This window comes from Tiliqua scincoides, chromosome 10 (assembly GCF_035046505.1).
Source record: "Tiliqua scincoides isolate rTilSci1 chromosome 10, rTilSci1.hap2, whole genome shotgun sequence".
NCBI lineage: Eukaryota > Metazoa > Chordata > Lepidosauria > Squamata > Scincidae > Tiliqua > Tiliqua scincoides.
This window is the reverse complement of record NC_089830.1, coordinates 4,331,787-4,358,656: the sequence shown is the minus strand read 5'-3', so window position 1 is coordinate 4,358,656 and position 26,870 is coordinate 4,331,787. Positions and strand designations below refer to the sequence as shown.

At 54.5% G+C, this 26,870-nt stretch overlaps 1 protein-coding gene across 1 annotated transcript; it reads right to left on the bottom strand.

The window, feature by feature from the left end:
- Positions 1-26,336, bottom strand: NHSL3 (NHS like 3). The gene is made up of 7 exons (XM_066638612.1): positions 26,163-26,336; positions 13,988-14,143; positions 12,204-12,259; positions 9,764-9,884; positions 9,317-9,430; positions 5,032-8,244; positions 1-2,707 (listed from the first exon to the last, which is right to left on the bottom strand). The coding sequence occupies exons 1-7, from the start codon at positions 26,224-26,226 to the stop codon at positions 2,685-2,687; spliced, it is 3,747 nt and encodes a 1,248-aa protein (XP_066494709.1). The 5' UTR covers positions 26,227-26,336; the 3' UTR covers positions 1-2,684.
- Between the last annotated feature and the right edge of the window lie 534 nt (positions 26,337-26,870).

Below are 26,870 nucleotides of genomic sequence, written 5' to 3'. Positions count from 1 at the left end.
TTAAAAGAGACAGCAAGCAAGATTTAATCATTCATCTTTACAAAGACACTTGGTTAAATGGAGTTGACTGTCCTTTTTCACACTTCCCTTTCTCAAAGGTAATTTTTCAATCATGGAAATCAAATGACCCCCGAATTTTAAAAGTATATAAATCTGTCATCAAATGTCTCTAGAGGAGAAAAAAAGGCATTAAGGGGGGGGGAAATCAGAGTTTGGTCTCATTTTAAAATGCTGTGTGCTCAGCTGCTGCCCCCCAGACCCTCTTGTTTCATCCCCCCTCCCTTCTCCAGTTTCCAAGGTACTGCTGCATCTCAGGAGTCCGGGAAAGAGGGAGTAGTAGGTGCCCTTTGGCACCCCCACTTGACGAGGAAGAAGAGATGTACCTTTTTCATGGCTGCTGCAGCCCAGGCAAGATGGAGTGGGGAGGCCATTTCCCCCCCCCCCCAAGATGTTACTTAGGACTTGTAACATCAGGCACACGAGGTTGGAAGTCAGCACCAGCGAGGTTGGGTGGCTTTTGAGTAGCATGGCAATTCCAAGCAGTGCCGCAAGTGCCAGCCTTCCTCGAGGCACTGGTGGAGGGGGGCACAGTGGTGCAGGCATCCCTCCCCCTCAGGCAGTAAGTGGCACGCATTCTTTTCTAGGTGTCAACATGAATGTGGGGCAGTGGTGATGGCGGCAGCCTGGGGCAGGAAAGCCACCTTCTGCCCTGCCCTTTCACACTACCCAGCCAAGATTTCAGGCTGTGCTTTGGGGGATGCGTGGGTTTCTCAGAGCCTGCGACAGCTTCCTCAAGAGCTGCTCTTCCATCCCAAACAGACCCAGAGGAGTGTTGGGTGACGACAGGGCCAGCCCCTACCTACTTCGTGCAACCTGATTTTGCGCCCACAACCCTCCCCCGGGATCTTCTGCAATGCAGGCGAGTGTCAAGGTGGGCAAGAGGCATCCCACGAGGCACGTCCGAAAGTTGCTGCTTGAAAGGGGGGGACGAGGGGTCGTGGCAGAGCTGTGGCTGCCGGGGTGGCCGCCTGCCTTTTCTCAAGCTGGTCTCGCAGGTTCCTGCAGCCCGTGCCACAAAAGAAATGCACACAGCAAGATGCACACAAGAGTTGGCACCAGCTCTGCCAGCCCAGGCCTCACCACTTCCAGCTTCCAGTTTGCTTCCAGCTCGAGCCCTGTCCTGTGCGGAGACCAGGCCTTGCAGTGCGGCTCAGGCTTCCAAGAAGGAGAGGTGAACCCAGGCACTTCCTCCACTGCACACTTGCAGCTCCTCCCCTCCAGCTGTTGTCTGTACTGCCACTGCTGTGCTCCAAGAACCTCCAGGCTCATTACCCCAGAAAATACACCTTCAGATGCTGGAATCACCCAACATCTCTCATTTTTCATGGGCAGGAGGTACCCAACCCACACCACTCAGGAGCCCCATGGCTGGCCCCATTCCCCAGGGCTGGAATGGTTTTGAGGCGACGTTCACTGGACTTCTTCTCCAGGTTGGCAGTGAAGAGTTGAGTGTTGTGCTGCTCTGGCTGCCGGTCTCAGCCTCCCTCCTCCAGGCCTCTTACATTCAATAATACTATTTCCCCCCTCTCGGAGCTGCTTCATCTGAGCTTTCTCTTTCCGTCTCAAGAAAAAGGGCTTGAGGGCAAATCCAAAGAGGGGCAAAGCTGTCCTCAGTGGACAGTTCTGCTCCCGGCAGAGGGAATGGATCTGGAGCTGGAAAACAGGCAGGGAAGAGGTGGAGGAATACACCAACGCCCTTCCACGTGGGTACCTGCATCCCATGAGCCTCCATCCCTCTAATTTGTGTTAGGACAGGATAACATCAGAACCAGGTAACAGCCTCCAGGGCAGCCCCTTTGCGACCCCCATCTGCTCAGAATCAGCTGCCTAGTCAGGGACAGGTCTGTACAGTGGAATTCCACCTCTGATTCTATACGCACACACACCAGTCACTGCATCATCTTCCAGTTCAATCATCATCATCAAAGCTATCTATCCAGCAGGGCCCCTTCAGTGCAAGCGTTGCAAGTGCAACAGGCCGCAGGGTGCAAGCAGAACAGAGCCAGGCCCAGGAAACACCTGGGAAACTGAGGATGGTTCTGCAACAGCCACGACAGCTGACTAAGACCCGACTGCAAAAAGTGCTTCCATTTCATACAATTCTGGGCGCACAAGAGCAGGCAATTCTCTCCCACTCACCCTGGCCAGCTGGCAATGCCACCCTGCGAAAGAGAGGGAAGCACCCTCTGGAACACACCCCCAAAGCTGGTTTGATTTTTACCAGTCGATCTTCCTTCCCTCTCTCTCTTAATGGAAGGGGGAAAAACCAAGTCTTTTCCTCATGCACAAAAAACCTCCAACTGGAAAATTAAAACACCAGCAAACCCAGCCAAAGAGAGGCTGCTCAAGGTTCTAGCCCTCACAATAAGGAAACAGGGAGGTGGCAGGGAAAATTGTTGTGCTACTTTGTCGTAAGATGTAAAATAAAGCTCTATCATTGCAGAAAGTGAAACCAACACAATCTTTGCATAAATATCAAGGCCATCAGAGGCTAAGGCGCTTTCTCTTCCTTGTCACCACATCCATTCAGGATCCTCCTCTGGCTTGCTCTGGTCCCTGAGGTATGTTTGTGTTTTTCAAATTCCTGTATGTCGAGAGCAACCGTACCACAGGGGCTTGTTCCTTCACGCCGTCTCCTCCCGAGTGTCTGCAACAAGAAGGGTCAAGTCATAAGAACATAAGAACAGTCCGCTGGATCAGGCCATAGGCCCATCTATTCCAGCTTCCTGTATCTCACAGCGGCCCACCAAATGCCCCAGGGAGCACACCAGATAAAAAGAGACCTGCAAGGCTTCCTGGGAATTGTAGTCAAGAATATAAGAACAGCCCCACTGGATCAGGCCATAGGCCCAACTAATCCAGCTTCCTGTATCTCACAGCGGCCCACCAAATGCCCAGGGAACACACCAGATAACAAGAGACCTGCAAAGCTTCCTGGGAATTGTAGTCAAGAATATAAGAACAGCCCCACTGGATCAGGCCATAGGCCCATCTAGTCCAGCTTCCTGTATCTCACAGCGGCCCACCAAATGCCCCAGGGAGCACACCAGATAACAAGAGACCTCATCCTGGTGCCCTCCCTTGCATCTGGCATTCTGACTTAGCCCATTTCTAAAATCAGGAGGTTGCACATACACATCATGGCTTGTAACCCGTAATGGATTTTTCCTCCAGAAACTTGTCCAATCCCCTTTTAAAGGCACCCAGGCCAGATGGGCAGGAGGTCTGGTCTAGAGGGTAGAGCCTCCATTAGCCTGAAGATAACATCAGAAGGTCGCAGGCAGCTCCCTGAACGGCTGAGAATGGCGAGACCTTGAAGCAGCTGACAAGCCGAGCTGAGTGATTCCACCTGCTCTTGGTGTGAGCAAGAAGCGTCTTGGCTGCCCTCCATGTGAGGGATGGAGCTGCTTGTCACCCTGCGTGGGAGAGCTGGAGGCCAGAAGTGGGACCAAACCAGGAAGATCCATTCTGAAATGTTGGTTCTTGAAAGAGAGAACCTCTATGACTGTAAAAATCCCCTTCAGGGATTTACGTAGAAATGCCTGCCTATGTAAACCGCCTTGAATAAAGTCAGAGGAGTAATTCGATGACCAGAAAGGCAGTATATAAATACCTAGTTATCATAATTATTATTATGCCATCACCACATCCTGTGGCAAGGAGTTCCACAGACCAACCACCAGCTTAGTAAAGAAATATTTTCTTTTGTCTGTCCTAATTCTCCCAACACTCAATTTTAGTGGATGTCCCCTGGTTCTGGTGTTGTGTGAGAGTGTAAAGAGCATCTCCCTATCCACTCTGTCCATCCCCTGCATAATTTTGCATGTCTCAATCATGTCTGCCCTCAGGCGTCTCTTTTCTAGGCTGAAGAGGCCCAAACGCCGTAGCCTTTCCTCTTAAGGAAGGTGCCCCAGCTGAGTAATCATTTTAGTCGCTCTCTTTTGCACCTTTTCCATTTCTACTATGTCTTTTTTGAGATGCGGCGACCAGAACTGGACACAATACTCCAGGTGTGGCCTTACCATCGATTTGTACAACGGCATTATAATATTAGCCGTTTTGTTCTCAATACCTTTTCTAATGATCCCAAGCATAGAATTGGCCTTCTTCACTGCCGCTGCACCTCATAAGGAAGGTGCCATCAGGAACCTGCCAGAACTGGACACAGTCAGTGGCAGTCATCAGCGGTCCCTGGAGTTGGGACTTCAAGCCAAGGTCTGCTCCACCCCACTGACGGCCCTGCTCAAGCCCTCCTCCCTCCAGCCCCACTGCAAAAAGGGAACAATTTTCAGGGCTGCACACGTGCCACAGTGAGAGTCGACACAAAACCTGAAGGCTTTGCACTTGCAGCATTTGAATTCCGTAGCAGCAAACGATGGTTTCGATTTCTGGCTCAAATGATTAAAATCTGCACCATTTAGTCAGCAGCGCTTGCCGTTTTGCACAATTGATTCCATTTTGCGAAACATGAGACACGGAGGCAGGGCGTGAAATCTCCTTGCCCTCCTGGCTGCAGGAAACGGTGCTCAGCCAGCCGGGCCCTGACTGAAGGGGCTGCACATGCCAAATGCTACCCCTGTTTACCAGATGACACACCAGTCTGCTGCTGCTCCTGCTTCCCAGATCTGAGATGGATGAACAGGAGGAAGCCCAGAGGTGGCGGTCTCTTCCCCACTCCAGCTCCCTCTTTCTCCTCTGCTGCACACTTCCTTCCTCCTCTGCTCCAGGGTCCCTTTTCAAATCCAGGAAGAGGCTGGAGCAGTGCATGCAGGTGCAGCCCTCTCCTTACCAGAGTTCAAGCTCTAGCAGTGTCAGAAGCCACCACCCAAGAAACCCTGGAGAGCCAGCACCAATTGGCACATGCACTGCTAAGCAAAGTGGCCCAACCTCTGGAGAGACACTCCCTGCATTCCCACAGGCATCCCTGCAAGATCCCTCGTGACACAAGGCCCTCGGGGCTGAGCCTCTTACCTGGCGTTGGTGGGGCTTCGGGCCCTGCTGGGGGGCTGTCACTCCCCACCCTCCCAGCCTCCTTGACCACAGCTTCCTCTTGCTCAGTCCTGTCCCTGACTGCTGGCAAGGAGTCGCTCAGCTCCTCGGCTCCTGGTGGCTTTGGGCTCTGGGGTGAAGGCAGGGGGCTGCTCGGGGCAAGCAAAGGCTTCTTGGCGATGGGAGGGGGCACCTTCTGGGGCTTCTTCTGAGCTTGGGGCTTCCCTATGCCCGGCTGCTGCTGCTTGGGCCCCAGGGAGGCCATGGACCGCTGGCCAGAGATGGTCATCAGTTCCGCCACTAGGCTCTTCTGCAAACTGGCCTGGGCTTCCGGCAACGACGGCGTCTCAATCACCAGCTTCTTGGGGCTCTTGGCGAAGATGAAGCTGGCAGTGGAGGCTGGGGACTTGAGCAAGGGGGACACCGGACTGTCCCTGGCCTCATCAAGAGAAGGCGCTGCGGCTGCAGAGGAAGCCGGCAAAGTTAGTGGGGTGCCCGCCTTCCTGTCCGCCACCATGCTGAGGTTCGGCGTTTCTCTGGAAGACAAGGTGGCGGCCTTCAGGCGCACAGCATTGTGCAAGAGGTTCGAAGGCCCTGCTCCCTGGGAGGCCGACGGGGGCACCCGCAGGGACAGTGCCTTGCGTATGGGCTTCTGGGGTGCAGGCTGCCCTGGCTTGCCGTTGCTGGCCGGACTGGGTCCATTCTGTTCTGCCGCTGGGGCCTGGGTCGCAGCCGGGCTCAGCGCAGGGCCGTGGGTGCCCATGTTGACTGAGCGCAGGCGGACCATCTGCAGCAGGGAAGGCGTGACGATGGGCAGGCTGGCATCCTCCTTGGGCGTGGAGCTGCTTTTGCTGCGAGAGGCCGGCTCTTTCCTGGGGTCTTGGCGGGGGCTGCTGGCCACAGGCTTGTTAAGGCTAGGCTGGGCCGAGAGGCCTGAGGGTAGAAGGGGTGCCTGTGCTGTAGCCGTCCTGGGGCTGGGTTGGGAGCCAGGTGTGTCCCCCAGGGAGACAGCAGGGAGTTTTGGAGGCAGAGGCAACTCCGCTCTCGGGGCCAGCAGTGCCGAGGGGTCCAGGGCACCCTGTTGCTGCTGCTGGATCTTCGAAGACACCATTGAGGAGAAGGAGGGTGACGCGGTGGAACCTCTGGCCTCCTCGGCAGACGATCTTTGGTTAGCGGGCTGCTCCAGGGCAGAAGGAGCCTCGGTGGTGTTGGCAGGGGGTGGTCCTGCAGCAGCGAGGAGCTGCGGCTCTGACGGAGCCGGTGGGGAGAAGAAGGCTTCCTCTGGGGGCGGGAAGTTTGCCATGGAGAGGTCGTGCTCGTCCTGGAGGGGCGGGGGCGGTGGGGGCCACAGGGGCTCCGGAGGAGCATCCGGCTCCGTCTCCGAGGAGGCAGGGGGCTCGGGGCTCGCATCAGGCTTCTTTGCAGGGGGTGGCGGAGGATGGTAGGCCGGAGGGGGCGACGGAGGCGGTGACCCACCACCGGGCTTTGCTAGGACTGACGGCTGTGGGTGGGCTTGACCTGCAGCGGACGACAAGCAGGCTGCAGGGTTTGACTCTGTCAGCTGGGGCTTGGTGGGCGGTGGGGAGAAGGGGGCAGGCACCTTGGGGTGAGGCGGGATAACAAACGTGTCCGTCCTGCTTGGAACCAGGGTTTCACAGGTAGCAGGCAGGCCTGTCATCTCGGCAGGGGCTGGGTCAGAGGCTGAGGAGGACAAGGACGTCAGGGAGGAGGAGACCGAGAGCCCCGGTGACTGCAGGGAGCTGCCCCTCTCCGGCTTCTTCGGCTGCGGCCTCTTCCTTCCGGGGGACGAGGCCTGGGCCTTGAGATCCTTGGTGTGCAGGGTGGGCGTGCCGCTCTGACTGGAGTACCCACTGGAGGGCGACATGGTGCGGCCGAAGCGGTCAGGGGAGCCCTGCTTGGAGGGCGGTTCCTGCGGCCTGCCAGTGCTCAGCCGGTCCTCCTCGTGAAGTTTGTCCAGGGTCAGCGGGCTCCCGCGAGAGGTGACCGGGGAGCCGACGTCAGCTGCGGAGACCAAGCTGTCCGAGCGGAGGCTGCTGGTCTCGCTCTGCGAGGAGGGGGAGAAGACGTCATCCTCCCCCGCTAGGCCAGGGCTCCCCAGTCGCGCCAGGGCCCAAGCCTCACTGCTCTCCCGCTGGGGCCTGCGCTCAGGCTTTGGGGGCAGACCCATCACCCTGGGCGCCCCTTCCGCCTCCAGCTGCTGGGCCTTCTGGTGCAGAGAGTACGTCCTCCGTGGCGGCGCTGGGGCTTTCTTCAGCTTCCTGAGGGAGACGCTGCGGGTCGAGGAGCGGTCGCTCCGCACACTCATGCTGTCCGAGCCATCGGCTACGCTACTGGTGCTGTACGCCGGCGAGGCCCGGCCGCTGCTGCCTGGTGGTCGCACCCCCAGGAGTCTGGGTGAGGGAGGAGCAGCCTTGACGTTGGCACAGTTGGAACCGGCACCACTTGTGAAGCTGTAGGCGCTGAGCTGGTCGAGGTCGGGCTTGGTGGTCGCCTGGGCATGGCCGTTGGGCCCAGCCTCGCTCTTCCTGCTGCCGGTGCCCCCCTGCGAGGAAATGGTGGAGGTGTTGGAGACAATCGTCTCGGTGGACTGGGAGTGGCTCCAGTTGTCACTGGAAGAGGAGTGCTCCCGGCTGCCAGGCATGGAAGGGAAGCGCCCTACCGAGCGCACAGAAGCCGGGCTGGCCGTTGCCAGGCTGCAGCGGCTGAGGGTGCGCACCCGGTTGCGGGAGATGGCAATGACGTCCACCATGGGCGGCATGATGGCGTTGGGGATTATCTTGGACAGGTAGGTGCCCTGCGGTGAGATGGACATGACGGGCCGAAGCAGCTCCGGGGAGCTGGACTGGGTGGTCATCCAGGGCACGGCCAGTGACTTGGGCCTGGTCAGGGGGGACAGCTTGGCCGCCGTCTTGCGCCCTAGCAAGGAGTCGTCGTAGTAGAGGCGGTTGATGTGACGCTGGAGGGCCGAGTCCGATTTCTCCGCCTCGAGGGCCTGCAGGGACACACGGGCGCCCCCCTCGGGGACCGCTGGGGGCTGCAGCTTCCCGTCGATGGTGGGAATGTGGATGGAGTGGTCGGGCACTTTGGCACCGTTCAGAAGGGGCTGAGCAGGCGGGACGACCCTGACAGCGATGCTGCCAGGGCGCTTCTTCGAGCCATGTCCATTGCTCAGACCTGGAGGCAGAGAGAGGAGCAGTGAGGCCAGAGGCCCAGGGGCAGCCTGGGAGCAGTTTGAGGGGGAAGATGGGGAGTGAGGACAGAGGAGGGGCTCCCGCCTCTGTATTTCAATTAGCCCCAAAGCCATCCTGGGCAACCCACTATGGCAGTGGTTCTCAAACATTTAGCACCGGGACCCACTTTGGAGAATGAGAATCTATCAGGACCCACCAGAAGTGATGTCTTGACTGGAAGTGACATCACCAAGCAGGAACACTCTTAACAATCCTAGGCTGCCATCCTACCCACACTTACCCAGGAGTAAGTCCCATTTACTATCACTGTTAAAAGATATACATAGTAGCTGTTAGAAGTACAAGTCTGTAACTTGTCCCCAAATGCAATCACATACTATGGTAGCATCAAGTCTAATACAGTGGTGCCTCGCAAGACGAATGCCTCGCGCACCGAAAAACTCGCAAGACGAAAGCGTTTTTGCGATTTTTTCTGGTGACTTGCAAGACGAATTTTTCTATGCCGTGCTTCGCAAGACGAATTTTTTCTATGGCCTTTTTTTTATGTATGCCTTTAAAGAGCACTTAATAAACGCTTTGTAAACCAAATTTGACTTTGTTCTGACTTTTTTTGCCCATAGGAACGCATTAATTAAATTTCAATGCATTCCTATGGGAAACCGCGCTTCGCAAGACGAAATTTTCGCAATACGAAACGACTTCCGGAACGAATTAATTTCGTCTTGCGAGGCACCACTGTATATGAAAAATAAAATATTGAAATGAATGGGGACACACCTGACATTGGCTCACAACCCACCTAGCGGGTCCTGACCCACAGTTTGAAAAAGAAAGCACTATGGGGTGGCGGTTACATTTTTAAGTAAGTAAGTAAATGTTTGCCAAACCTTGCTTCCTTGATTAGACGCCCTGTGCGTGTCTCAATTCCTTCCTGCCTCACCCCTTTCCATTTCTCTCTCCCCAATTTGTTTTCCACTTGCCAAGTTCACATCTTACAACGCAAAAGCCAGAACTGTTTCCCCTCTGCAGTCCCCTGCAGGGGGGTTTCTGCTTACCGAGTTCCTCCTGCACGTGCTGAGGTAGCCCCAGGACAGTGGTCCTCCGCTCCCTCCTCCTCTTCTCTCCCTTTAGGGACTTGGGGAACGAGTCATGCGGTCGGAAGGTGGAGCCTGGAAAGGGAAGAAAGGGGACGGGGGCAGAGAAGGCTAATAGAGGAAAGGTCGCCAGGAGCAGAGGAGAGTTGACACCCATCCCCACAGGAGCAAGAGACCAAAGAGAACCCCTCACTCCTGCCCTGATGGGTGAGGGATTCTCAAGAGTACCTTGGGGAAGCATGTGGCGTCTACGGCTGGCTTTTGACCCCCTCAGCCCTAAGGCGGCCTTCCCAACCCCCACAAGCCCACAAGGACGGCAAGCTTCCCAACCCCCACAAGCCCAGTTTCATTCCTGTAGATCTGCATGGTGCCCCCCACGCCCCCCAGGATATCTCCACACAGCAGCACCTTTCCGCTGTATCATCTCTGAGCGGACGGAGAGCGCGTCCTCGGAGGCCGTCTCCGTTGAGCACGAGGGGGTCTTGCTTTGGATGGAGAGATCATCACCCTCAGCTGACGAGCGGGAGGACTGCAGGCCAAAGGAAGAGTAGAGGAACATGCAAGAAGATCAATCTCTCTGTGACTCCTTCTTGCCCTGGCTTGCCCTGAAACCTGCTCCTCTACACCTGGAACACACTGAGACTTCCTTCTGCTGTTACAATTAAGAATGCTTCTGTGCTGCTTTTCCACACAACGTCATTCAGAAAGCAGTTAGCATAACCAGACTTGTTGCAGGGCTCCCCTCAAGTCGCACCTCTCATGCCTGGACACACAACCTGGCAAGACTCCTTGCATCAAGGGAACAGGTGCAGGGATTCCAACCCCAAGGGTACTGCCATATGGCAGCAGTCACTAGTTGCCTCTTTCCAGAAGGAGAAAATATAGTGAGGAAGCCAGTTGTGGACAGAGGCAGGAATGCCTTGCCTGACCACTGGGTGGCGCTGCTTGTCAATCATGCTTTGCGTGCTAGACCAGTGCACTGCCCCACCTTGATGCTGCTTGCAAGGGCTCAGGTGCCATTCCAATGAAAAGGCCATGAAACCCATGGAAAAGGGCACAGGGAGGGGACTCTGGTTTTGCACACAAGTTGTAGGGGCTCAAAGATGGAGGGCAGGCAGCCAGCCTGCTGGTCTCAAGTGCAGGGAAAGTTGAGGGGTAAAGTCCAGTTGACTGCAGCCAAGACAAACATAATAAGAGCATGAGTGAAAAGGCACAATCCCCCCTCGCCAGGCTCTGCCCCCCTGCCCCCCCTCCCCAGGAAGAGTTGCATGCAGCCTGGTGACTTTCTGCCTGCAGAGCTGCCGCTTCTAAGGTCTCTCCGTGGTTCGCCATCTTGTCCCAAAAGGGCCTGCACATACCTCAGGGAGAACCTCCTGCTCTATCAGCCCCCACACCAGGCCTTTGGAGGTCTTCCCAAAGAGGTCCTGCTCCTGCTCCCATCGCATGGGGAAAGCCGATTAGCCTTCCTGGGGAAGGGGCAGTGACAGGTGCATCACCACCCCCCTCTCCACACTGACTTTCCAAAGCTGTGCAAAATGCTCCCCTTGCTTCAGGACAGAGTCAAGAACTAGGATCTGGGCACCGCGGGTGCTTGTTCTTCAGACGGACGTCTGCCCTGTCCATTACTCTTGTTTCAGTTGTGTTAAGAACATCAGAACAGCCCCGCTGGATGAGGCCAAAGGCCCATGTAGTCCAGCTTCCTGTATCTCACAGCGGCCCACCAAACGCCCCAGGGAGCACACAAGACAACAGGCGCAACCTGCATTCTGATGCCCTCCCCTGTGGCACTGTGTTGCTTTGCACAGTTGCACTGTTGTGCAGAAAAGCACTACTCTGCTACTACTACTTTGCACTACTGTGCTTCTGTGAGGATCCTCCTGCTGTTTCATTGTATTTTAGGTACCTTTGTACATCACCCAGAGTGCCCTGAATATTGGCAGGGAAAGACAGCTGAGTGTGGTACAGGTGAACTTTGCTTGTTTGCACTGTTGTGAAATGTTGCTGACCAAAGACCTCCCAGTAGCCACGGTGGGGCACCACCCTATGCTCTCACCCTCTCTCCATTTTGAAAAAGGAAGGGGGGATGGAGCAGAGGAGGAAGCGGGAGTGGAGAAAAGTGGAGGACCAAGAGTGTCTCTGACACAACCACCAGTCTCCTCTCCTCCACACTTCCTCTTCCTCTCTGTCCCCCTCCTCCTCCAATCCAGGGGGTGGGAGGAAGAGAAGCAGTGAAGGCTAATGGAGGTGATCTTTGCCTGCCTGCCATCTAGGAGGGGATATGTCAATTGGTCTCATGTACAGTCTGTTCCCAAAAACCAGCACAGAAAGAGATGGGCAACCCCACTCTCCCCCATGGCGGCCCAGAGAACACAGCATTGCCATCACAGCTGGCTGGGTGTGCTCTGGATCAGCCAGGGACCAGACTGCCCAGGAGAACTCAGTGAAAAATCTTTCTACTACCCCCCCCCATAGGCCACCTAGTCCCCTATGAGCCTCCTTAGACCCACACCAGCTCTTTCACTCCGGGGGAGGGCCAGATCCTCCTGACCTGACCCTACTGCCGACTTACCCACGGCGGTGAAGGTTCTGCAAGCCACTGTCACTTGCGTATGCCCTCTTGGGCTTTGGGCTGGTGGACGTGGCCTACTGAACCGCGGGGTGTCTGCTGTGCCCACAGCCCAGGGACAACACTAGCGGACATCACAGAGCACTTTGTCCCTGGGGCAGCAGGCAGGACAGAACAGCCTCAGCGAGGCAGCTCCCTCCCCGCGATGCAGCAGCAACACAGAAGTGCAGCAGTGCACCCCGGGGCAAGCAATGCAGGCTGGTCCCTCAAGGGGTTTCTCACCTGAATGCTCCCGGTGTCACTGTGGTCCCAGGCCCGCTTGGTCTGCTTCTGTTTTTCTAAAAGGCAGCAGGAAAAAAAAAATAAATCAAAACAGAGCTCGCTGAGGGAGGACCGGAGGCCTCTCCATTCCGGTCCAGAGTGCCCAAGACGTGGGGAGGAGGTTGGAGAACAGCAGGCCCAAACTAGAACCCCACTCCTTATCTCTCCCTCAGCCCCAAATACCCTCCTCAGCGACTCTCCCTGAAATCCACTCTGGCCTCACAGGTAAAACGGCACGAGCGCCATCAGTGCTCGCCTGCCACCAGCACCTAGACACTGAACTCTGCCCAGTATTGCCACATTCCCTCTGTCGTGCGCAGCTGCACACACTTTGCTGAGACTGGAAGGTGCTGAGATTGGTCTCTGGGGTGGGCAGAGTCACCATGAGTGGGAACCACCTCCAGAAGTGGGAGTCACAAACTCCCCTTGGCCGCCACCATCATCCCGACATGCCCCAGACTGGGAAAGCGCCGTGGAGGCAACATTCAGGTTGCCCAACAAGCAGCCCTGCAGAGATTCTCCAACCTGCCTGGAAGAGGCGGCTCCTGTGCACTTGCCCCTGGAAGTGTAGGGGCTGCGGCAGGTATTCACCGGTGAGCAAGACACAGTCTGCACACACTCAGAGGCAGCCTCCCTTGAGCGGCACACGTCAGGGTGGAATCCTGGCACTGGGGCCAAACTCAGGCCCAAGTTCCGCAAGAGCAGGAGAGGAACGCTTTCAGCAAGGCAGACCAACCAGAGGCGGCCCCTCCATGCTGCCGACTGAGACAGCTGCCTCAGGTGGCGAAACAGCAGGGAAATAGCCCACCTACACTCAACCTGCTCTCCCAACTGCTTCCGCTTCCTGTATTTGAATAAGAGGCGGACCTAACAGAAGAGAAAGTGGAGAGAAGAGTGAGTGGTTTTCTCTCCTCCACACTTCTGTTTCGTTCTGCCTTTTCAAACCCAGGGAGCAGGTTGAGGAGGAGGAGCAGAGATGGGCAAGTAGGCAGAAGCCCACTTGCTACCCTGGCAAGCCTCCTGGACAGGTCAGCTATGCAGACACCAGAACTGCAACCCTCCCCTCCCCCACCAGCTTTTCCTGTCCAGCATCTACTGCTGTTTACATGAACATTAATTCTGAAGAAGAGTCCTGGAGGTCTGGCTCACAACTTTGTGACACTTTAGTTGATGCTCCTCAAAGGCATGACCCGGTTGTCCCTGGCTCCTGATGGACCAGCCCAGCTGTCTACAGTTTCTGTATCAGAGGGGGTTCCCATGTTTTCCTCCCTTTCAACACTTTGTAAACCCTCCATCTGAAGAAGAGCTCTGCGTAACTCTGAAGCTTGCAAGCGGTATTGTCAACAAGGCATTCCTTGGTCAACATGGCCCACTGCTTTTGACCAAATCAAGCCGTGGTTTTGCAACTGCCCCCAAACCCTTTCAGGATCTCACCGCCTCCTACGGACAAGCACGTCAGTTGGAATTTCAGAATGGGGAGAGTAAAAGAAGGCCGAAGAACAACAGGGATGACAGCATCACCAGAGGCAGTAGTGTGTGTGCAAGGGCACTAGCTGCCTGCCTAGAGGGGTACATTCTGGGGCTCCAAGCAGGTCAAGTCTCATGCAAAGAACATGAAGGAAGGGAGCAAGTTGCACAGCTGGATGGGAAAACCAAGACGCCAGCAGGGTGAAGGCTCTGGGATAAAGGAGGGTCTCAGGGCCAGGGCAGTCAACCCCCCCAACTGTCAGCCCTGCAGCCAGTACCTTGATTCTGAAGGGACTTGAGCCCAGCCTGGGCCTGGATATGAAGCTCCTCGAGGTGTGGGGGGCGGCTGCTGGGGAAGAAGACATTGTCTGGCTGCTCCTCCCCGGCTTTGTATTGGACGCTCAGACGCTTCCCGTTCTCAGCCTTTGCAGCTCCTGGAAACAAAGCACAGAGCTGTGGGTCAGCCAGCCTGGTGATTCACTTGCACAGCTGAGCAACCCGGAATCGCAGGGAAGACAAGGAGGAGGATTCGACCCGGTCTTTCTGGGCCTCAGTTGCCCCTCTGTAAAATGAGGGCCAGCCCAGAACTTCTCTGTGCCAAATGCCACCGCCTCCCCCCCCACTTGCAGCACCAAACACTCTTTACCTCGCAGCACAACAGCCACCCTCTCCACTGATCCTCCCCCTGGTCCCAAGGCTCAGACAGGAAGAGGGGACTGGAGCAGAAAAGGAAGTAAGAAGGAGAGGTGAGGGGCGGGTTAGGACATCTCTGACAAGCCCAGAGCGTCTCTGATGTGCCAAACCTCTCCTAGGAGTCTCCAAGGCCCTCCTCTACCCTGCTCCCCCCTTCCTTTTCAAATCCAGGCATTGGAAGTGGGGGAGTGGCCGAGCTGAACAGGAGGAGGCAGGCAGTGTGCTCCCTCTGCCCGCCCGCCACCGGAGGCGAAAGCCATATTGTCATACTTGCACGGGGCCATAGACGGTGCTAAGGCAGTCTGGCTGCTCACCCCAAGACCTGGACCTGTGAACAGGCCACAAATCAGAACTAACAATATCAGTCACAAGGACCACAACACCACCACATTGCACTTGCGTCACCACATCGGTTAATTAACGATCACTATCAATGGTCACAACAGCCATAATTATGAATGACATCACTGGATCCACTCTCCAGATACCTCAAAAGCCTTTCTCAGTGCCTGTATGTAATTACCTACCTGAAGCCGGGGGGGGGGCGTCCTCGAGCAAGCAACTGCCACACAAGCACCTCTGGGCTACCTGCAGCCCTCTGGCCAGGGTCTCCCTTACTGGAGCTTTCAGTCCAGTACAGAGCACCCTGTGGGGGCCGCGCATTAAAGCGCGCTGGAAAGAGCAAGCTTCGCTCACCCTCTGGGTTTCAGCTTTGTAGTCCAAAGCTACAGGCGTTACTAGGAAGAAAGGCTAGGAGTGTTCTATGAAAGGTACTCCCTGGCCAGTGTGCATGGAAGACAGCAGTCAAGGGCAGGTTGTAGGGTAACCTGTTACCCCACCTTCTTTTTCCCTATGGGGAGGACCGATGGCTCAGCCTGGAGGTCCTGGGTCCAATTCCTCCAGTACAGGACTGGGAAAACCCCTCCAGTGAAGCCCTGGGGAGCTGCCACCAGCCTGTGTAGCCACTGTGGAGCAGGGGGGGACGACAGGTCTAGCCCAGAATGAGCAGCTTCCCCTGGAGCCAGTACTCATTGGGCTTGCTGTCCTGTGTGCTGCGTCAACAGTTGAGACTGGTAGAGGAGAGGAATCCCTAAGAAAACAATCAGCATCTGGAGGTGCTCCTGGGACCGGCAGGAGAGCTGCTTCTGTAACCATGACAGCCCTCCGGATCCCCTTACAGTTGCCTGCTGCCGAGGTGACCTGACACCACTGCTGCTCTCCACTGGCAACCCGTGCCCCACTCTGTCTGCAGTGCCTGGGCCTTTAAAACCAGGGCACTGAATAAGCCCAAGCGCCCCAGGGCAGCATCACATGACTGATACCAGAAACGTCTGTGCACTTTCCATGCACGCCCTGCACACACGCAAAGCCAGCGAGGCTGTCTGGCTTATAGAGGCAGCACGTGGCACACTGCCTGGTCCCCTCCACAAGCCACTCCCAGAATCAATACTGGGAAACATGACGGGGAAAGCTGAGCAGACCCAAAGCAGGTGTACCAGAAGGCACTGATCAGTCAACAGCTCTCCAGAACCAGCTCCAACGTTCCTTGATCCCCATTTCCCCTCAAGATGCTCAAGTCTTAAAATAGGGTTGGTGGGTCATAAGAACAGCCCCACTGGATCAGGCCATAGGCCCATCTAGTCCAGCTTCCTGTATCGCACAGTGGCCCACCAAATGCCCCAGGGAGCACACCAGACAATAAGACCTGCAAGGCCTCCTGGGAATTGTAGTTTAAGAACATGCCCCACTGGATCAGGCCATAGGCCCATCTAGTCCAGCTTCCTGTATCTCACAGTGGCCCACCAAATGCCCCAGGGAGCACACCAGACAATAAGACCTGCAAGGCCTCCTGGGAATTGTAGTTTAAGAACATGCCCCACTGGATCAGGCCATAGGCCCATCTAGTCCAGCTTCCTGTATCTCACAGCGGCCCACCAAATGCCCCAGGGAGCACACCAGATAACAAGAGACCTCATCCTAGTGCCCTCCCTTGCATCTGGCATTCTGACATAACCCATTTCTAAAATCAGGAGGTTGCGCATACACATCATGGCTTGTACCCAGTAATGGATTTTTCCTCCAGAAACTTGTCCAATCCCCTTTTAAAGGCGTCTAGGCTAGACACCAGCACCACATCCTGTGGCAAGGAGTTCCACAGACCGACCACACGCTGAGTAAAGAAATATTTTACTTTCCAATTCAAATCCAGGGTGTTGCTGATCTGCAACAACTTCTCAGACAAAACCAACAACAGACTGTGAGTGTAAGACCTGATTGGAAGCCAAATGCCAGTGACAGACACAGCCTCAGTTTTCCAGCCCAACATTTGGAGTTGAGAAAATCTGCTTTTAGGTGTGAGCTTTTTTCCTGGTTCAAAAAAGTGATGTTTTCATCCCCAGTTGAATATGTCTCACTTTTATCATTTTATTATATGCTTTGCTTTTATTCAGCGCAAGATGGAACTCAGTTCTAATTAGCAATTATATGATGGGGGCGGGAGCCGGAGAGTAGAGAACAGATTTTAAGAGCAGCGTTAAGGAGGGGTTCACTCACTGGCAGTGAAAATTAAATACCAAGGCAGAAAAGAAAAAACCACTTAGAAGGGGCTGCAGCCCTAATACAGCTCTTATTATCCACATGGGCATTAAACTGGATCAATTGCTGGTTTCCTTGCCAAAGCCAGAAATGGAGGGGGGGGGCTTCTGACACCCAAAAATTCAGGCCACACACCACTCTTTCCTTATCTCTGTGCATGAATGAATTGCAAGCAGGAAATGAAATGACCCAACCTGAGCCCTGACAAGAAGAGCTGCAGATCTAGGTGAAAACTAAAGCGTGCTCCAGAGAAAGCAAGGAAGTTGCGTCCAAGCCACCTCTCTTCTTGAAAACATGTTTCTTACCTGCTGTAGTTTTCCACACACCCAAGGACTCCTGCCCAACAGTTCCATCCACCCACTCAGCCCTTAACGGTTATTTCGATTTCAGGTATAGCCCATCTTTCTAAGGTGACATTCTGGGAATACCAGAACCAATTAACCCACCGCATTAACGGCACAGGGTGATCCTGGAATGCTCTGCAAGGCCAGACCCCTCCCCCATGCTGCCTCCCCCATGCCCTGCAAGGTGCAGGTGCAAGGTGCAATCACTGCAAGGTGATCACAGACTGCAAGGTGATCACAGTCACTGCTACAAAGACCAGCTCTGCCAGAGAGACTGTCCTCTGGCAGACAGGACTGTCCCAGCCACGAGCCCACTGAGGCAATTGCCTAAAGAAGCCAGTTGGCTGCAATACCTGCCACCTGTCTCTTCCCACCCCCTGCCCCTCTCACTCCCTGGAAAAGGAAGGGGACAGAGCATGAAGGAAAGGAGAGATGCTAGATTAGCATCTCTACCCTTCCTTCTCCACTCTCCTGCCTTTCACAACCCAGGAACAGGAGAAGAGGAATGGAGGCAGCAGCAGCTCACGCGCTGTGATAAAAGGGGACCGCACTGAGTGGGCCATCCGGGGCACTGGAGCTCCTTGGCTAACTCTGTGGGCAGGTGCAGCCACCTTCCTACCAGACACCTTTATGTACAAATGCACATGAACACACTTCACACATGTGTTTAATAAGAAATACACTCAGACCACACCCTCACACACACACACATGCTTGAGTGCTGCCAGGAAAAGGTGTCATGGAGACCAAAGTGGAGGAGATCTGAAGGCCGCAAGCACAGAGGAAGCAGAGCACTAGCTGTGCTGGATCAACCAAAGGCAGATCTTGCCCAGTTCCCCAAAGCCTCCCCAGACCCTCGGTTTCCTAGGCCAGTGCTGACTGCTCCTGTCCCAAGCTGCAAGCAGAGAGAGGTTTTGCAGTGCCTATTCAGTCCTCATTAGGGCCAGCTTCCGGGGGTTCACCAGTGGGCAAGAGGGTGCCCCCCCCCCGGTTGTTGCCAGCTACCTAGCACGTAACAATAGGCAGTCTCGCAGCAGGACATAAAGCAAGCCCTGGCGCTCAACACCCTCAGAAAAAAAAGTCACAAGACCAGCAGCTAAAACTGCAGCTTCTTGAGGGTGAGGGTTTCACAAAGGAGAAAGTTCAAGCCAGACCCCTGGCAAAGGGACTGCCTGGAGGGAGGGCCTGCTGTCTTACACGGAGAGAGAGAGAGTCTCCAATATCCAGCCATCAAAGGGGTTGTCTGGCTTGGACTAGCTGGTATCTGCTGGGCAACAACCTACTGGCCTGGACAACAAGCCTAGAGCAGCTTCCCTCCCCGCTCCACCACTGAGAGCAGCAGCACAAGATTCCAACCAGAGACAAAACAGTGTTTCGAGCGAAAGGACAGAGAAGAACAAAATGACAAGCCTTGCGGAAATAAGAAAGAATGAACGAGTGGTCTTGCACCACTGGAGACACAGACCAGTCCCCTGCGGAGGAAGACCACCCTGAGACAAGGGAGGGGCATGCTACTTGCTCAAGGTCACCCCATCAGCCTCAAGGTACTGGCTCAGCCCTGGCCTCCTGTCTCTCCGTCTCCACCCCCCCCCATCTTTGTTCTCACCCTAGCAGCAGGATCAATACTCCTGGAGCCAGCCAGTTCCTCCTCTGGTTCTCCCGCCCCAGCAGAAAACCAAAGCGAGGCCTTACCAGATGTCTCACCGCGCACCCCCCCTAGCAGAATTCAAGGACAGCCTCCACAGGGAGCAGAGCCTGTGAGCAGCCAGGCCCCTGGGAAGAGAAAGAGCCCAGGGATACACACAGGGCCACAGATTCAGGAGCGCCAGCAGAGTCCAGGAAAGACCCAAGAATTTTTTTCTGTGGGTGTTCACAGAGCTCTTTTATAGTCCACTCCTATGCATAAATAAGTCCCCTTATAACCAATGGTGCTTACTCTCAGGTAAGTGTGGGTAAAATTGCAGCCCTGGTCAGGTGGCAGGCCCTTTTACACATTCAAAATTCATTTTCATGCCAGTTCAGAAATGATGGCAGTGGGTATCATCAGGAAGGACCCTCTTCTAGGGTTAGACCAGATGCCAAATCTCAAGCTGATCCATGACTGTCGGCAGAGAACGGCACCCTCTTTCCCAGCCAGAGGCTGGAACTGCAGCCTTCTGCCCGCAAAGAAGGAACTCTCCTATTCAGGTATTTCTTCTGTTACTGTATCACCCACATTTCTTTCGGTTCTGTGCATCAGAATGTTTGTCCACATGCAAATTTATGGAGATACTGACAATTAACAGCTTAATTAAAAAATTTCAAAAGTCATCCAATAAAGTGATTTCAGATCTTTTAAGCAGGAGCGCGGCAGCCCAAGGCTATCTGGCAGACGGGCACAAACAGGCCCAAGTTCCCTTCAACGGCAAATTCATTTCCAAACAGCCTCATGGATTTCTGAAAGAGGGTTCAGAAATCCAGGAGGCAGGTCCTGGATTATTGCCCTGCTTTGAATGGGTTCACACTCCCTCTGAAACAGCAGATCCACAATCTGGGGGTTCTCCTGGACTCATAGATGCTCTTGGGTGCTCAGGTGTCAGCTGGGGGCTTTGTCCAGCTTCAGCGGGGGCACCAGGTGTGGCCGCACCTGCTCTAGTTGGATCTGGCCATGGTGGTTAATGCCACTATATAATCAGGGTAAGTATATTGTAGCACACTCTACATAGGGCTGCCCTTGAAGACAGTTCAGAAGCTGCAATTAGCACAGAATGCGGCTGCTTAGGTGGTTGGTTTGCTTCTGCCGGACTGCTGCTTCAGTGACTGCACTGGCTGCTGGTTCCTTTTCAGACCCAATCAAGGTGCTTTGACCTTTAAAGTCTTCTACTGCTTGGGCCCAGCATATCTGAGGGACTGTCTTTTCCCATATAATCTGGCCCATTCCATCCAGTCATCAAAGAGGGATGCCATCACTTACAGAGATAAGAGAGGTGGCAGCATGAAACGGGGCCTTTTCAGTAGTGGCACCTAAACAACTGAATTCCCCCCTTAAGATCAGCTCCTTCTTTAGAAGCCTTCCAGCGAGGTCCAAAAACATTCCTTTTCCAGCAAACATCCTGGTTTTACAACTGTGCCAGGCAATGGCAGGTTTTATGTTCTTCATACTTATGTTTTTAACATGTATTTTGGATTTTATATTTTAATTGTATTTTAATATTGTTGTGAGCAGCTTTGAGTGCCTTGAGGAGAAAAGCGGGATAAAAATTGGATAAACAAACACCCACGTTTTGATGGAAAATCCCGTCAAAGCACATGAGGGTTGCTCAGCTGAAGAATATCAGTGCAGAGCAAGTACTTTTGTGACTTGTGATCGGAACTTTATTCAGTGCCGCACATACAAATCCAACCTGGATGTGTAGCCATCACGGAACTAAGAACATAAGCTCTGCTGGATCAGGTCAAAGGCCCAGCATCCTGTTTTACCAGCTGCCTCTGGGAAGCCTCCGAGCAGAAGGGAAAGGCTGACTCCTCTTCCAGAAGGCGTCTGAAGGCAGGCAGACCCTGAACATGCAGGCAGAGCAGAGTGACCCTGAGTCTTGACCCTCAATAGTAGCCAAACAATCTGCTTTGTTTTTTACCACCTGGAATAGTTTGGTGCCATCCTCAAAACTTGGCCATCTCCCTGTTCCCCTCCCCCACCACCTATGAATAAGTTTAAAAGCACTGGTTCCTATACAGATCCTTGGGCAATCCCATTTTGTACTTCCCCCAATATGAAAATTCCCCTTTTATTTCTATTTAACCAATTACCAATATATAAAATAACCCGCCCCTAACGTTAAGGTGATTCAAGAACGTTTGGCAAGGTACTTTGCCAAAGGCAAAGGTCTTTTGAAGGTCCAAGCAAAAAGTCCAACATTGGTTGGGTCACTTCTATCCACTTGCCTGTTGACACTCTCAAAGAATTCTAGAAGTTCAGCAAGGTGGGACTTATCTTTACAGAAGCCATGCTGAGTCTCCCTCAGCAAGACTTGTTCTTCTATATTCTTAATAATGTTATCATTTTTATTTTTTTACTTAGTTTAAGAAATTTAAACTCCATCTTTCCCATGCCCAAGCAAATGCCCAAGGTGGCTTATAAAGCTTTATAGTCAAGAACAGAGTATCATAACAAGTAAAAATATCAAACAAGGCAGTAAAACATTAAGATTACATGGTTAAAAGTAAAGAATATCAAACAGAGCAAAATTTAAAGGAAAAAGAACTCATTGAGCCAGGGGGGAACGGTCATCATGCCACAAGTCTGACAGAGCTGCAGAAGGCAATATCCGCTCAGCAGCCAAATGCCAGATGGAACAGGAAGGTTTTGAGCCCTCACTGAAAAGCCATGAGCTAGGGAGCAGTTCCCCCAGGAGGGCATTCCACAGCTGTGGCACCACCACAGTGAAGTCTTGCCCCTGAGCTGCCACTCCTCTCACTTGGAACAAAGGCGGCACTTGTAGAAGAGCCCCTTCAGCTGACCTGAGAGGACGGCTGGAAGGTATGGAAGAAGTTGGTCTTTCGAGTAGCCTGGACCCCAGTCATGGAGGGCGTTAAAGGTTAGAATGAGCACTTTGAATTGGATGCATATCTGCTGGAGCAGTGGTCTAGCCAAGTCATAATGTCTGGCCCCCGTAACCGCTAGGGCCACTGCACTCTGCAGTAATTGCAGCTTCCAAACTGTTTTAGCAGATAGCCTCTCATAGAGTGCGTTGCAGTACTCCAGTCCTGAAGGTACTAAAGCATGGGTCACCGTAGTTAGGTCCGAACAGCTCAAGTATGGTTTCAGTTGGGGCACCAGCTTAAACTGAGTGAATGCACTTCTAGCAATTTCTGCCACCCGATTTTCCAGGGAGAGCTAAGACTCCAGAACTCCCAAGCTGTGCACATGTTTTTGTAAATATGATGTTACCCTGGTTACCTTCCACTTCTTGAGCACAGGGGCTGATTTAAGGATGTTACGTATTCTTGTAAGAAGCTCAGCAATTTCACGTTAGAGTTCCTTAAGAACCCGGACCCAACAATACATTCACTTTTAATGCGTCAATATGCTCATCTAGAATCTCCTCTCTGCCATTTCTTTTTGACTCAGTTCTTTGGACTGCCTGAGAAAGTCCATTCAGGCCACAAGCATCATCCAGACATCTTCTGTAACAAAGACAGATGCAGAGTTCATTCCAGTTCTCTTCATTCCGCACCTCCCCTTCTTGAGCCCCCCCTCATCTAACAGTGGAAACTGCCTTTGCTAGCAAGTGTCCCACTTTTGATGTTGTAAAGCATTGTGTTTAGCCTTCTCCTCCTCTATATTCATTTCTTTTGCCATGGTGTGTGCTCCTTTTCGTTCTCAGTTGGGTAAGTCTCTCCTTTTCACAAGGAAGTCCTCATCTTTCACAGTTACTCATGAGGCACATGGCATCCTCCAGGCAGGGCCTCTAAGCAGAATTTTATTAGGGGGTACAAAGCTTTTTTTGGGCTTCTTTCAAAGGGGAGGGGATGAAACAGAGTGGGGAAAGGTGGTGAGGGGAGGCAGAACAGGGGTGGGGAGGGAGCAGAACAGGGCAGGGTAGCAACAATTGTATGTGCAACCTCCTGATTTTAGAAATGGGCTATGTCAGAAGGCCAGATGCAAGGGAGAGCACCAGGATGAGGTCTCTTGTTATCTGGTGTGCTCCCTGGGGCATTTGGTGGGCCGCTGTGAGATGCAGGAAGCTGGACTAGATGGGCCTATGGCCTGATCCAGTGGGGCTGTTCTTATGTTCTTAACAACTGGACAAGTCTTTGGAGCCCAGGTCTACCAGGCTTCTCAATGCAAAGCCCAAGTCTACCTGCCCATGCAGCATCAGCAGCAGGATACAGAAATACAGAAAACCAAACACACTCCTGGGCCCCTCTAAAATCTTTTAAATTGGGCATCTACTTTCAGTGGAGGAAAGGCGGGGTAGGAATCTTTTAGTAGTAATAAATATAGAAAATATTGCAAAAAAATCAGCATCATCGTACTGGAATAGAAAGTGTCCTGTGTTCACCAAAGCTTACATCTGCAGCACCTGTAGCCCCTCAGCTGTGTTCCTGAGCTCCTACATGCTCCTTCATGGCTAGTGGATGCGCAAGCCAAAGAGCTGCTGTAGCAGGCCAGTTTCCTCCCAGGTTTGTGTGTCAAGGAGTGTCATGTATGCATTCCTTGGCCCAACACATACAGCTTGTGGTAGCAGCAGCAGCTGTGCACCCAGCATCCCATGGTGAGATAGGAAAATGTAAGATCCCAGGATATTTCTGGCCCCCCTTAAGAACATAAGAACAGCCCCACTGGATCAGGCCATAGGCCCATCTAGTCCAGCTTCCTGTATCTCACAGCGGCCCACCAAATGCCCCAGGGAGCACACCAGATAACGAGAGACCTGCAAGGCTTCCTGGGAATTGTACTTAAGAACATAAGAACAGCCCCACTGGATCAGGCCATAGGCCCATCTAGTCCAGCTTCCTGTATCTCACAGCTGCCCACCAAATGCCCCAGGGAGCACACCAGATAACAAGAGACCTCATCCTGGTGCCCTCCCTTGCATCTGGCATTGTGACCTAACCCATTTCTAAAATCAGGAGGTTGCGCATACACATCATGGCTTGTATCCCGTAATGGACTTTTCCTCCAGAGACTTGTCCAATCCCCTTTTAAAGGCGTCCAAGCCAGATGCCGTCACCATATCCTGTGGCAAGGAGTTCCACAGACCGACCACACGCTGAATAAAGAAATATTTTCTTTTGTCTGTCCTAACCCGCCCAACACTCAATTTTAGTGGATGTCCCCTGGCTCTGGTATTATGTGAGAGTGTAAAGAGCATCTCCCTATCCACTCTGTCCATCCCCTGCATAATTTTGTATGTCTCAATCATGTCCCCCCTGAGGTGTCTCTTTTCTAGGCTGAAGAGGCCCAAACGCCGTAGCCTTTCCTCATAAGGAAGGTGCCCCAGCCCCGAAATCATCTTAGTCGCTCTCTTTTGCACCTTTTCCATTTCCACTATGTCTTTTTTGAGATGCGGGTTCTTCTTTGGTTCCTGGGTCTTCTTTTTGACCCCGGCCAGGATACGAATTATCCCCTTTACCCCCCTCTCATGCGCCTTGCCTCAAGAATCCAAAGGTGCCTTTCCAACTTACTGGTCTACATCCTAAATAAGCTTCTGTGATTATGGTTATAAATAATCTCTATGCACTCTGGAGATGTGCGGCCCTCTTGATTTTCTTTCGCCCTGCTATCCTATCCATAAGCTCCCGCCCCCCCCCCCCATTTTTAGGAAGTCCCCTCTTTGGAAGCCAAAGTGCCCCAATTGATTTCCTTGGACCCTTTCCCAATCATACAGGTGTTGAACTAGAACAGGATTCTGGTCACAGTTCCAAGCTGGTTCAGCTATGCTTGCAATGGGCATTGAGTCCTGGGTGCCACAGAGATTAAGTCCAGGGTTGCCTCTGGTCAGTTTCAAGACCAACCATTCCAGGGCACAGTCATATAGTGCAGGGGTCTCTAAACTTTTAGGCCAGAGGGCCACATCAAATATCTGGCATGGTGTCGAGGACCAAAAAAATAAATACATATTAAATACAAAATTTAAATAAATATATTAGAAAGTCTCAGAAAACCAAAGGCCTTCAGATGGCCCAAAAAGTCACTTCTGGTTTTTCAGGAAAACCAGGAAGTGGTGTTTTTAGGCTTTTGGAAGGTATTCTGAGGGGAGGTGCATAGCCTCCCTGACCCTCAGAACACCCTCCAGACGACTGGAGTACAGATGTTCTGACCCTCAGAAACCCCTCCAGACGACTGGAGTACAGCTACTTGATGGGGGCCAGATAGAGGCCCCCGGGCCGCAGTTTGGAGACCCCGATGTAGTGCATCCAGAAACATTCTCTCTGTCATGCCCTGAACATGACCTTGCCCACACTAGGGGAGGAGATCCTAAGTCACCCATCACAAAGGCTCTTCCTCCCCAATCAGAAGGAGGAGAGGATGCCCTGTAGGGGCCTGGAGTTTTACCCACAACAACGCGGGCAGAGGATGCCACAATCCGCAATGCTCAGAGGACCTGGGGCTGCAGGCTGCCCGGATCAAGGAGGTTTTGCCGTAAACGCCTGGCCAGATGTAGCCTGGTGGCCACGCAGTGCTTTTGGCCTGCAAAGGATGATCGGACCCATTCCCGCAGGTCACCAGCTGCTGTCCCCAACTCGCCCCAGAGCGGGGGAGGGGGGGCAACCTAGTTCAGCAGCGGAACCCAGAGGGTTCTGTGCAGGGGCTCCCTCCCCATGCAGCTGCTCCATCTCTGTGAGCTCACAGTGCAGGCAAGATTTGGAGGGGGGTCCCAGCTTCCAGGCCACCTTCCCTTGGCTACAGCGCTCACCCACTGGAGCCCCCACCAGACCGCCCACCCCAAGCGAGCGGGGGGGGGGCTCCAGCCAAGCGGGCTGACCCTGGACTTTCCAGCGGGGGTCCGGGGGTGGTGGGGCAGCCTTCCACCCCCAGGGCTGCCCACTCTGCCCCTAGGGACGAGTGGGAGGGGGCGAGGGCGGAGGGCACAATGGGAGCCCCTCGCTGCGCTAGCCACGTGGAGCCGGGAGGGCTCCGGAGACCCCCGGCTCCCCCCAGCAGCCCCTTTGGGGCGGGTCCCCAGGACATCCTCGGCGGCCCCGTCGGAGAAGTCCAGGCACAAGACCCGCTGCCTGGGGACGCCGCGCCCGCCCCGATTCCCGGGCCCCCCAAGGGCGCAGGGCCCGAGCGGGACCCCAAGGGCCGGAGGGAAGCGCCGGCGCCCGCCCTGCTCACCCGTCCGCCTCTTCTGGAAGAGCGCCAGCAGCGATGGCAGGTGCCGGCCCAGGAGCACCACCATCCCGCCGCCGCTCCCGTCCGGCCCGGCGAAGGCGATGCAGGGCGCCTGCTGCCGCTGCCCAGACGGGGGGGGGGGGAGGCGGCGCGCGCCCGGCGTCCCTTTCTCCTTCACCGCCGCGCTCGCCTCCGCGCAGGGAGGGGGAGGGGGAGGGACCAGCCTCGGCTGGGAGCGGGAGGAGGGTCTCTGCCGTCCCAGCCCCCTGCAGATGCTCCCCGCCCCCCAGCCTGAGAGGGCCGGACTTGAGCTCGCAGTGGCCCGCGGAGGACGCGCTTCCCCGGCCAGCGGGCGCGTGCCCGGCTCCTGCCGGAGGGTCTCCGGTGCCGCCCGCCCCGTCCACCCAGCCTCCCCTCCTGCAGCTCGCGCCCGCAGCCCGCTCGCTCTCGGGCAGCTGGGGCAGGTCTGCCTCCCCCCCCCCGCCCGACGGCACTGCAGGCACTCGCGGGAGTAGCTGCGCCCCCCCCCCGCCCGTCTCAAGGACCGGCGCTTTCCGCGTCCTTGGGCGGCCGGCGGGGCGCAGAGCCCTCCCCGTGGAGAAGGCGGCAGCGGCCCTCCAGAACACTGCGGAGCCGTCTCGCAGAGGGCCGCACAGACGGCCCCCCCCCCACTGCCTGCTCACCTGCACCAGCAGGGCCTGGCGCTGCCAA